The sequence below is a fragment of the Danio rerio genome, chromosome 1, assembly GCF_049306965.1.
Source record: "Danio rerio strain Tuebingen ecotype United States chromosome 1, GRCz12tu, whole genome shotgun sequence".
Taxonomy (NCBI): domain Eukaryota; kingdom Metazoa; phylum Chordata; class Actinopteri; order Cypriniformes; family Danionidae; genus Danio; species Danio rerio.
The window spans coordinates 32,764,611-32,777,049 of record NC_133176.1 but is presented as its reverse complement, the minus strand read 5'-3'; the positions used below and the strand labels follow the sequence as shown (position 1 = coordinate 32,777,049).

Below are 12,439 nucleotides of genomic sequence, written 5' to 3'. Positions count from 1 at the left end.
CTAATTGCATCTACAGGGGATGTTTTAATTGCTCCACAGCATAATCTTAACGCTTTGGTTTGTATGGTATCTAATTTTCCTAATAAAGTCTTAGATGCAGATCCATAGACAATGCAGCCATAATCAAAACAGGATCGAATCAATGCTTGATACATGCACAACAATGCACTACGACTAGCTCCCCATCTGTGACTAGCAACTGAACGCATACAATTTATAATAATTTTACATTTTGTTTCAATTTTATTTATATGAATTTTCCATATTAACTTTTCATCTAACCATAAGCCAAGGTATTTAAAAACAGGTACTCTTTCCAATATCTGCTCATATAACTTTAAATCTGTATGTACTATTTTCTTGTTTTTTGTAAATATCATGTATTTTGTTTTTAATACTGAGAACTTCAAGCCCCATTCCAGAGACCATTCCTCAACTTTTTTAATTGATTCCTGTATTCCTTTATTAACATTTCTAATATTGCGTCCTCTTTTCCATAATGCTCCGTCATCCGCATAAAGTGCAAGTCCTATTCCTACCTTGTTAACCTTATCAAAAACATCATTAATCATTATATTAAATAAAATGGGGCTAATTGCACTGCCTTGTGGTGTACCATTTGTAATATTAAAAGCAGCTGATAATTCTTCTCCAATTTTAACTTGAAAGGTACGTTCAAATAAGAAGTCTTAAACTCAACTCATGGTCATCTTCTTCTTAAACATTTATTGTCGGGTGAGAAACAACAGCGTGGTTTATTTACGCCGCCAACTGGTAAGGAGTGTGGATCTTCATGACGTTTCCCACTCTAAATTATATGATGTGGAGATAATATTTTTTTTTTTTTTTTTTTTGCCTTTCAAAAACAACAATTTAGGCCAAACTCAGTCCAAACATAATCTTATTATAATCTCAAACTGACTGAGACATGTCAGATATACAATGAATCAAGTACAAAACCAAACAAAAATAAATAAAAAACAATGTTTGAAATATCTTAATAAAACGAAACAAAAACAAATAAATAACACCATACCATGCAGACATCTAACAGAAACTCTGTAAGGGGTTAAATAAAACCATATTCAAGAAACAAATCAAATAATCTTTTAGCCTTCTCACCTTTCATTATTTTTAAAGCTTCTACATAGGTGGCAAACTCCTTTTTAAACACAATCAATTGAGGAGCTGTTTTCATAATTTTGCATTTGTGGATGAAGAATTTAAGTAAAATGAGTAAACAATTTGCAGTAAAGTCCTCATCTTTGCTGTCCAAATGCACACCAAATTTCACAATGTACCAATAAATAGAAGGAAACCTTGAAATGTATTGTTTTATCCAGACTTCCACATTTGACCAAAAAGGATTAACCAAATTACAATGAAGAAATAGATGTTCAACAGTTTCAATATCACTATTGCAAAATTGACAAACATTACAATTCACATTAAATCTCTTTCTCAGAAACTCCTTTGCAGGGTAAATATCATACATAATTTTAAAATGTACTTCTTTGTTTTTTGGAGGAAGAGGAAATGTCAAATATTTGCATCTAATTTTTTTTAACTAAATTCTTATTAAAATGTTGGAAAATATAATTTCTTTTAATAGGACCAGGATAGCATTCCTGTATAAGACATTTTCTAATAAATATATTTGTACATTTCTTGTCCATAAAATTTAACTTACCAATTTTAATGTCCCGAATTTTTGGTGTGACTGTGGAATAAACTAGTGTCTCTTTTAACATATTAATTAATGGTAAAGGAATACTTCTAATTACTTTAAAATAATCTTTTTTAACACAATTAAAATTAAATATATTACCAAGTTCATTGCAACTGAAAAAACAACCATTCTTATCCAAAATATGCAGTACTGACCAAATACCATTTTGTGACCATTAATCCAAAAAAAAAAGATTTACGTTGCGTTAATATGCAGCGATTGTTCCATAAAGACACATTATGAGGACTGAAGTTATGTTTGTACAACATTTTCCAATACAACAAAATCTGCTTATAAAAATTGGAAAGTTTCAGAGGAATTTTAGATAATTCAAAGTCACATTGTAAAAAAAACTTTATACCTCCTAGTTTTTTAAACAAATAAGATGGGATTACAAACCAATAAGAATCCTCATTTTTTATAAATGTTTGCAGCCATTTAAGTTTAAGTACTATCTACCTTCACTATATTCCTTAATTATGTCATGTTTCCTAATATAATGATACTTTTTTCTCCAAATGAAGTCATAATTAATTTTATTTATTTCTTTTAACTTTTTGGATGAAATTGATAATGAAAAGCATGGATAAATTAATCTGGAAATACTTTAAATTTTTGTTAGTAATATTCTACCGAAAACTGTAATATCCCTTTGTAGCCAAGAATTTAAAATTATTTTACTTTTCTCAATTTTTATGTCAATATTTAGCTTTTCGTTTCTCTCTACATCTTTTGAAATTATAATACCCAAGTATTTTACTTCATTTTTAACTGAGATGCTATAAAGTGAGGTCAAAGGGTGCTCATGGATGGCCATCAATTCACATTTTGATGTATTTAATTGTAAACCTGAGGCTTTAGAAAAACATTCAACTTGCTTAAGTGCTAAGGGGATTTGTGTATGGTCTTTTAAAAAAAGAGTCGTATCATCAGCTAGCTGACTAATTATAAAATTGTGATCCATAAAATTAATACCTGCAATATTTTCATTTTTAACAAGAATTGCTAATAGTTCTGCAACCAAAATAAATAATAGAGGAGAGCTTCCACATCCTTGTCTTATTCCTCTGTTCACCTGAAAACGAGGAGTTGTTTTTTTGTTAATAGCAACAGAACTATTTATGTCCTTGTAAAGCATTTTAATTATATTTATAAAATTTGATCCAAAACCAAAAAAACTTTAGGGACTGATAAAGAAACTGGTGTTCTACTTTATCAAATGCTTTTAAAAAATCCAGAAATAAAATAAAACTCTCTTCTTTAATAAAATTATTGTATTCTAGCATGTCCAGAACAAGCCTTATATTGTTATGAATACATCTGCCTTTTAAGAATCCTGGTTGAGTTTCGCTAATTATTTGAGGTAGACCAATCTTTAATCTAGCAGCAATCACCCCTGAGAATATTTTGTAATCTGTATTGAGAAGCGTGATGGATCGAAGATTATCTAATATTCTTTTATCCTTTCCAGGCTTTGGTATCAGAATAATGAGTCCCTGCTTCATAGTAGGCATTAGATTGTTATTTTTTATGCACTCTTGTAATGCTTCATATAAAAATACTTTGAGCTCTTCCCAAAAAAACTTGTAAAAATTTGAAGTTAGCCCATCTGGTCCAGGCGATTTATTAGTTTTCATTTTTTTTAAGGACAGATCTAATTCATAAATGGAGAGATGTGAATCACAAAGGTCTTTGAATGAATCTTCAATTTTGGGGATACATTTTTTAATTTTTTTAAAGAACAATTCAGCGTCATCCTTGGAGTAAGATGACGTGAATAAGTTTGAGTAAAACTGTAAAACTTCTTTTGCCATTATATTTGCCATTATATCTGAACTTTCTACTTGATTAATTAACAAACTACTCATAGCATTTCTTTCTTGGCGTCTTTTTTCAAGATTACAAAAATAGGAATTATTTTTTTCTCCAGCCTCCATTCAATTTGCTCTTGATCTTACATATGCACCCTTTGCCTTTCCAATATAAACTTCGTCTAATGAAGATTGTAAATAAATAAGTTTTTCTTTATCGACCTCTTTTAAAGTATGTTTACTGCAACACTCATTTATCTCATGTAATAATTTAATTTCTTTTTCTAATCTAATTTTTTTCAATTGTTTTCCATATATTATAGAGTATTCTCTAATTTTGAATTTTAAAAACTCCCATTTACAGCCGCTAGACATACTTTTGCTACCAATATCCTTTATAATCTTCTTTATCTGTTCACAATATTTTTCTTGAGATAAAAGCTCTGAATTAAATTTCCAATATCCTTTTGAGTAACTAGAATCAATATTTTGCTTTAAATTTAGCTTAATTACACAGTGATCGGTTAACTAGTGCACTAGAGATAGAACAATTATACACGTATTTAAAAACAGTGTCCGTGCCGAGCCAGTAATCAATTCTTGTTCTAGCCTCTGCGTTCGGTTTGACCCAAGTAAACTGTTTAATTCCAGGATTCCGCTTTCTCCAGATATCAATTAAATTATTTTGAACACAAAAATGTTTAATTATGTTATTAACATGAGCTAACTTGTGCTTAGAGGGCTCCCTATCTAGCCATAAGTCTGGCGTTAAATTAAAATCCCCTCCAATCAAAATAAATTCTGTGGGATAGGTGATTTTTAATTCACTAATAATATCAGTAATTAAGCAGAGTAAATCATTATTTTGGCTGCGGTTGTTATACCCGTACACATTTATCAAAATAAGGAAGTGTTTATCTAAATTAAGAACAATTACTAACCAATGTCCATCATCATCAGCTTTGTGAAAAATTATCTTACCGGGACATTTCTGCAAACAAATAGCAACTCCTGACATTTGAAGGATCACCTGACATTAAAGACTGAAGTAAGAACGCTGAAAAAAAAAACATCAGATTTTAGCCCAGAAGAGTTTCTCTTTTCCTAAATTAAAGCAAAACTTCATAATATTGTGTTTATGAATTAATTCGTGTGTGTGTGTGTGTGTGTGTGTGTGTGTGTTGCACTGCTGGAGTAAAGGTTAACCAGTCCACACAGTTCATGCAGCTATAATCTTTATTATCTTTTATTAATAAACTATGTACAATATTTACACGTCGGCTCCAGGGCTCTTGGATGAAGGTCTCTCAGCGACGTGGTCTCTTCTGGTCGCCGCGCGTCTCTGGTGAAGATGGGGAGCGGGACCGTTTCCCTCCAGCGTCCCGGACCGAAGATGCCGCACCTGCTGAGGACGAGGAGGGCAAAGGCTCGGTCTGGCAGGAGAAGGACGGCCTCTTTCTCTTCTCAGCAGCATAGGCCTCACTGAACAGATCGAGCGCAAACACACACACAAGCAGACATCATGTGAGATTTGGACAAACACTAGAACATGCGGCTATGCCAAGTACAGTTTACTCACGCGTCTATGATGGGAATGACGTATCTGCCGCTGCCGTCTATCATGACTCCCTTTCGGTCTGGGTCATCCACCTCCAACAGGAAGCTGCGGGGAATCCCTGTGCTCTTCCGGATGCGCTTGTGCGGAGCGGAGCCGCTGCCCTGTGAATTGAGGAGTGACAGTCAAACTCTGGGCAAACAATCTGACTGATGAGGACAAGAGCTCAAGTTCACAGCAACCGTGAGCTTGGAAAACCCAGTTACCACATTAGTGGGGCAGTGCCTAATGTGGTGTCCCGGGATCCCAAGCAGCCTCATGGCCTCACTAGTGAATATCAGAACCATGAGAATCAGCTCAGACATTTCTCACAAAGCAAACCTGTCAGTGTCTGAACGCTCACCTGCTGGAGTAGTAGCACAGGCTGGACTGGTACATCACCGCTTTCAGCTTGTCCTCCTCTGACGCCTTTGCCTCAGCCAGATTCTCGGTCTGTTTCACAGGCATTTGCACATTTGAATCTTTTTCACCCTCAACCCCTCAAACAATCTCAAATCTCCCTAAGAAGCTGAGTGTGTGTGCGTATATTGTGTGCTTTACATTGCGTTTTGCTATTGTGCTATTCATTTGTTCAATACCTTCAACAACTGCTCCAGGGAGAGGAGTGAAGGATCAGCTCTTGGTGAAAGTTCACGCCAGCATCCAGCTTGATGTCTGCAAAACAAAGGAGCTTGTGTGACTAAAACACCAGGGACAGACCAGGAGTCTTCATATAACATCTAACAGAGGACGCGTGTGCTCATTTCACAGCACTTACCCAACAAATCTTCTGTTTGAGGACTTCAGTCCCGCCGCAGGGATCCGTCTGATGATGACCGACGTGTTTTTAGGGATGAGAGCATCATCTGTGTATTCTGACAGCAAAATAAAATCAGAATCAGCACATAATTATGGAGCACGGTATACTTTGAGAGCCATTAGCCTTTTAAAACAGTCAAAACATCACTACATGTCAGCATCAGCACCACCTTACAGCTTCCAGAAGTGTCTGATATAACGCATCTAATGTTAGTGTAGAACAGTTGAAGTGTCTTTTCCTCAACTCACCTTCATCAGTTTGGGCGTTGCTGATCTTCAGCTGGCAGAACTTCAGCCTCTTGCTCCTCATGATCTGCCGCTTCAGCTCCCCCGCGCTGATGTTGAGGCCTTCAAACTGGAGCGAGTCGTAGGTGAGTCGACTCTGGAACCTGTAGTGAACACAAGACATACTGAACACAAACACAAAGCACAGCGTAATAAAAAGGGTCAAACCTGAGTGATGGGAACAGCAGGCGATCAATCGACGTATCCAACGATCAATAATATCGATAATCCGGAAAAATTGTCACGAAGGACGCAGAGGTCAGATGCCAATCGACAAAGCGAGATTCAAACAACACCCACAGAACGGTTGTCATGGATGCTGATGATGAACACGTGACGCATGCGCTGTACAACTTCCGGCAATATTATTATTATTAATATTAATTTTATTGATAGCAGTAGTAGTGGTAAAATCATTGCGATAAGTATAATAAAATAAACAGCAGAACAGTTGGCCATCTCTGAATAATACACAGCGACGTTTCCCTACACGAACGATTCAGGCCTTCGCCAAGAAGACTCGGGTGAGTCGATGATTCAGGGATTGATTCAACTGTCCGTTCATCCTATTGGCTTCTTTGGCTGAATGAATCGTTCAATGCTTTACTCAAATAAAGCGGCCTCTTGCTGCCACCTATTGGGGGTTTGCTTTTTTTGTTTTTAAAAGTACTTTGACACTTTTTTAAAGGCACCTTTAAGTTCATTTTTGCACAAAAGCTCGTCTCTGTGCGTTCAAAATGGTTTGAAATTTCCTTAGCACATGGTTTTCTTGATGCGTTTGAAATTTTCAATGTAAATCCACTCGTACTTGCATTTGATCTTTATTATGCCTTAAAATCAAAACTATACTAAAGGTGTCTTATCCAAATGCAGATTTTCATTCAAAACGTTATGACAGAACCATATTACTTTACAGTAGCCCATGGATATATATAAATGTGTGTGTGTGTGTGTGTGTGTTGCTTGTTTCTTATTTACCCATGCAGTGACTTTTAGGCATAAATACTATGTAGGCTTGCTAAAGGGTTGCATGAGAAATGTCATCATCGTGAGAGCTTGACTTTTTTTGTCGCTGCCTTTAGTTGTGGTGAAATGAGATGCATCATGTCGTTTATCTGTTTGTGCAGTCTGTACCTTCATTTCTGAATCGTGTGGTATCGTACTTGAAGCCAAGTCATTTAGCCCAAGGCATAGTTGTCTTAGAATGAGTAGTTTGCTGATCAAACTCCACATTTTGATGAGGCAAAACACGTCTTGGATGTTTTAATTACTATTTTAGGTGAAAAACAAAACAATGAGATTTGTGTAAAATCTAAAGTTAACCAAGTCCAGCCTCTCAGTTCTCTTAAGCCTTGGGCCGGCTCTGTAAAGTGGCCTGTTTTGGGCTCATCATTGAAGACCGGACGAGCTGCAACATTTCATTCTGCCAGGTTCTGGGAGTAGATGAGCGTGTCATCGGTCTAGACTATGGTCAACTTGTGAAGTTACTCATACACCTCAGCTCATGGCATATTACCATTAAAATGAAACTTTTCCAGCAGAATATGACGCTCTAAAAAAAAACTCCATCGGCACTGGTAACCATGAAAAACACGACTGAGCACTAATGGTACACTCAACAATTTACACTGACATTTGAAGGATCACCTGACATTAAAGACTGAAGTAAGAACGCTGGAGGAACATCAAATTTTAACACGGAAGAGTTTTTTTGTCTCTCTCAAATTAAAGCAATATTTCTTAATCTTGTTGTTTTTTTTTTCTTTACTGTACAGTTGCCCCAGGTGTTTATCAGGTGTGATGCCTGCTCATCTGACCTTTGACCTCGGCACTCAACTGCTGCCAGTTTTCTTTCAATGCCATGAGATTTCTGAATTCTACATGCAGGAACCGATGCATTCCTTTTTTTCCTTTTTTTTTTTTTTTTTTTTAACAAAACAGATATGGCAGACACGGCCAAACATTGAAACTTTGGAGGGCATTGAGGGAAAAAAAGCACAATATCATCAAGGGGAATAAAAGGTTTGATCAAAGCGTGCATTTACACACGTTCATTGAAATATGGACAAAACCAACATTGGGTTATTTTTGTTATTAGATTTAAAATGCATGGACCCTATTTGACCCAGTGTTCATATATACATATGTTTTTATGAATGAATATTTTTGCATATAAAAGATAATAAAAGACTGACTAGACAGATTAGATAGATTAATAGACAGATTGACACGTGTAGTTATTCGTTCCTGTGTATTTGATGACTAGCTTCCAGTAGTATCTGGCTGCAGACTTGCATGCAATCTGAGACACAAAGCACTCAGCGGAGCAAGTGAGGTCACTGTGAGAGGGGTGCACACTCACTGACAGCCTAGATTTAGCCTCGTTTTAACCAAGCCGTCTATTAGACTTTTAACCCTTATGTATTGTTCATATTGTTCAAGTGGCTGTTTTTGCCCCCAATGACCTCCATTATAACTAAACTTGTTTTAATTGCAAAGCCATGACACCAGATAGTAACTCATTCTTCATTCTTGGTGGTTTCCCTGTTGGGAGGAGATAAAATGAGTCATTTTTACTTTTGATGGTCAGTTGGCACCTTTAAACAAACACCTTTAAGTGTCTGATGTTAGTGTAGAACAGTTGAAGTGTCTTTTCCTCAACTCACCTTCATCAGTCTGGGCGTTGCTGATCTTCAGCTGGCAGAACTTTAGCCTCTTGCTCCTCATGATCTGCCGCTTCAGCTCCCCCGCGCTGATGTTGAGGTCTTCAAACTGGAGCGAGTTGTAGGTGAGTCGACTCTGGAAATGAGCACACGCGTCCTCTGTTAGATGTTATATAAAGACTCCTGGTCTGTCCCTGGTGTTTTAGTCACACAAGCTCCTTTGTTTTGCAGACATCAAGCTGGACGCTGGCGTGAACCTTCACCAAGAGCTGATCCTTCACTCCTCTCCCTGGAGCAGTTGTTGAAGGTATTGAACAAATGAATAGCACAATAGCAAAACGCAATGTAAAGCACACAATATACGCACACACACTCAGCTTCTTAGGGAGATTTGAGATTGTTTGAGGGGTTGAGGGTGAAAAAGATTCAAATGTGCAAATGCCTGTGAAACAGACCGAGAATCTGGCTGAGGCAAAGGTGTCAGAGGAGGACAAGCTGAAAGTGGTGATGTACCAGTCCAGCCTGTGCTACTACTCCAGGAGGTGAGCGTTCAGACACTGACAGGTTTGCTTTGTGAGAAATGACTGAGCTGATTCTCATGGTTCTGATATTCACTAGTGAGGCCATGAGGCTGCTTGGGATCCCAGGACACCACATTAGGCACTGCCCCACTAATGTGGTAACTGGGTTTTCCAAGCTCACGGTTGCTGTGAACTTGAGCTCTTGTCCTCATCAGTCAGATTGTTTGCTCAGAGTTTGACTGTCACTCCTCAATTCACAGGGCAGCGGCTCCGCTCCGCACAAGCGCATCCGGAAGAGCACAGGGATTCCCCGCAGCTTCCTGTTGGAGGTGGACGACCCAGACCGAAAGGGAGTCATAATAGACGGCAGCGGCAGATACGTCATTCCCATCATAGACGCGTGAGTAAACTGTACTTGGCATAGCCGCATGTTCTAGTGTTTGTCCAAATCTCACATGATGTCTGCTTGTTTGTGTGTGTGTTTGCGCTCGATCTGTTCAGTGAGGCCTATGCTGCTGAGAAGAGAAAGAGGCCGTCCTTCTCCTGCCAGACCGAGCCTTTGCCCTCCTCGTCCTCAGCAGGTGCGGCATCTTCGGTCCGGGACGCCGGAGGGAAACGGTCCCGCTCCCCATCTTCACCAGAGACGCGCGGCGACCAGAAGAGACCACATCGCTGAGAGACCTTCATCCTAGAGACCTGGAGCCGACTTGTAAATATTGTACATAGTTTATTAATAAAAGATAATAAAGATTATAGCTGCATGAACTGTGTGGACTGGTTAACCTTTACTCCAGCAGTGCAACACACACACACACACACACACACAAATTAATTCATAAACACAATATTATGAAGTTTTGCTTTAATTTAGGAAAAGAGAAACTCTTCTGGGCTAAAATCTGATGTTTTTTTTTCAGCGTTCTTACTTCAGTCTTTAATGTCAGGTGATCCTTCAAATGACCTCCGGAATGATTTGTGCCGTGACTAAAAAAAATATCATCATGCCATTGATTACGCCAAAACGGAACATCCACAGCTTCTGAGTGAGTTTCTTGAAGAAAGATTATATTTGAATATATTCTGAGTGAGTTTCTTGAAGAAAGATTATATTTGAATTTTGGCTCTTGCAAAAAGGAAAAAAACCTTTCCTTTTAATTGAATCTTTTAGACCCCTACAGTTTAAAGATGAAAAAGAGAGATTAGATAATAACGAGAACATTAGAACAACTGGAACAACAAAAAAAGACCTTCTAAATAGTTTTTAAACGTGTGGAATTAAATTGTAGGAAAAACCCAAGTACAAAAAAGTTGTACAAACTGTAAAATGTCCCACATCATTTGTCTATCATCTTACTTAACCAATGATGCGGTCCATATACCCCTTAATTTTCTGAAATACGTTTTCCATTTATGTAAGCAAAAGGACCTCGAAATCCAGCTGCCTTCCCCTCTTTTCTTGCTTGCTCAATCTTCGGCCATAGCGCTCTTCTTGCCTCTCTGTCCTCTTTCGTCAAATCTTCCGCAAATCTAATCCCAGCAACCTTGCACACCGTTGAGTTTTTCATTCTCTTCCAAATTTCCTCTCTCATTCCTCTTCGCGCGAAGAGGATGATCACTTCTCTGGCCCTGTCAGCCTCCTTTCTCCCCACTCGGTGCACCACGTCCACCGCTTCGCTCATGCTGGACGAAAATTCAGGTGCAATCTTTATTAGAAGCTGAACCACATCTTCTCGAATGGATTCTCCTGGCGTTTCTTTCATACCTTTGATACGAAGGCTCCATCTTCTCTTGTAACTTTCCTGTTCTAGAACTCGATTCTTCAAGCTGCTGTTTTCTCTTGTGAGAACCTCCACCTGCTTTTCTAACGTGTTTACTTTTCCTTTACACTCCTTAACTTCTTCTGCATTCAACTGTACTGCCTTTGCGACACTTGCGATCATGGCGCTATGTTGTTGTAATTGTGTGCTAATGTCTTCGTGCTGCTCATCCACTTTAACACCGAGAGCTTTTATTACTTCTAAAATAGCGACATTCGACACACCAGCATCAGATGATTTCCATTTCCAACGTTTTTTTCGCCTTTTTTCCCACCCTGAGGCTTTAACGGGGTGGCAGGGTCAGAGTCCGTGCCCCGTTTTCTTTTACCGGAAAGCTCGGAGTTCATCGAGTAACCGTGTTTCTCCATACTATCTAATTAGATGGATGCTAAAGGGAAATCATATACGAACTTGAGGCAAACAACTTCGGGTATAACGACTCTAGACTTCAAAACTAACGAGATGAAAATATTTAAACCATTTAGGACTAAACTTGGGACATATATACCACACGAATGAAAAAGGTTGACTGCTCAGTCCGCCATCTTGCCGGAACCCCCGATGTGGAGATAATAAAGCTAATAGTTTTCTTAGTTTAAACATTAAAATAACCTGAGGCAAGGCCATAACTCTTGTGTTTTTATGGATTATGAGCGGTGCATGAATAATTGAATTTTTTTTAAAGTTATAGTCTGAAACAAAATTTAGAAAACCATTTCAATAATTTGCATAAATAAATAAAAAACTAAATAATAAATAAAATAAATTATTTTTCTAGTCTTAAATTTATCATTACAAAATGCATTTCTTATTTCATTCAATATTTTTCCATGCCTTTTATAAACTATAAATCATTTATAAACATAAGTTTTCCCTTCTAAATTCATTTAATGTTTCAAGTGACAATATTTTACATGGATTATGAAAATTATTTGTAAAATCTTCTATTACTATAACTTTTAAATTTTTCTCTTTCTTCAAAAACTTTGTATATCTTGTTTAACAAGTAGTTTCGCCATCCCCTATTTTATCTCTATAACATTCTCAAACCCTTTAATACAAAATCCAAAACTGGTTTCTTGAATATATGGTATATATGGCTTTTCCCTAATTCCTTGTTTAAAACCTTTAAAATCTTGATCATTAGCTAGGCTTCCATTGCATAATTTTCAGTTAGTTTATCTTCAGCTCCTTTCACAA

The 12,439-nt window shown here is 37.3% G+C and overlaps 1 protein-coding gene across 2 annotated transcripts; it reads right to left on the bottom strand.

The window, feature by feature from the left end:
- Positions 1-860: 860 nt before the first annotated feature.
- Positions 861-6,536, bottom strand: zgc:173948. 2 transcript variants are annotated; one of them, XR_012406719.1, is made up of 7 exons: positions 6,203-6,536; positions 5,913-6,009; positions 5,734-5,809; positions 5,499-5,587; positions 5,120-5,259; positions 4,815-5,022; positions 861-4,597 (listed from the first exon to the last, which is right to left on the bottom strand). XR_012406719.1 is itself a non-coding variant. In XM_073951982.1 (6 exons), the coding sequence occupies exons 1-5, from the start codon at positions 6,360-6,362 to the stop codon at positions 5,160-5,162; spliced, it is 522 nt and encodes a 173-aa protein (XP_073808083.1). In that variant the 5' UTR covers positions 6,363-6,536; the 3' UTR covers positions 4,759-5,022; positions 5,120-5,159. The 2 variants fall into 2 exon arrangements, 1 of the variants encoding a protein (XP_073808083.1); XM_073951982.1 differs by lacking the exon at positions 861-4,597 and having other exon boundaries at positions 4,759-5,022.
- Between the last annotated feature and the right edge of the window lie 5,903 nt (positions 6,537-12,439).

Excerpts from the sequence above, each read along its gene's own strand:
- zgc:173948 (XM_073951982.1), bottom strand. The coding sequence starts at position 6,362 with ATGTCTTGTGTTCACTACAGGTTCCAGAGTCGACTCACCTACGACTCG. Across the intron at positions 5,588-5,733 it reads CCCTGGAGCAGTTGTTGAAG|ACCGAGAATCTGGCTGAGGC; the intron begins GTATTGAACAAA and ends CCTGTGAAACAG. Across the intron at positions 5,260-5,498 it reads CTGTGCTACTACTCCAGCAG|GGCAGCGGCTCCGCTCCGCA; the intron begins GTGAGCGTTCAG and ends CTCAATTCACAG.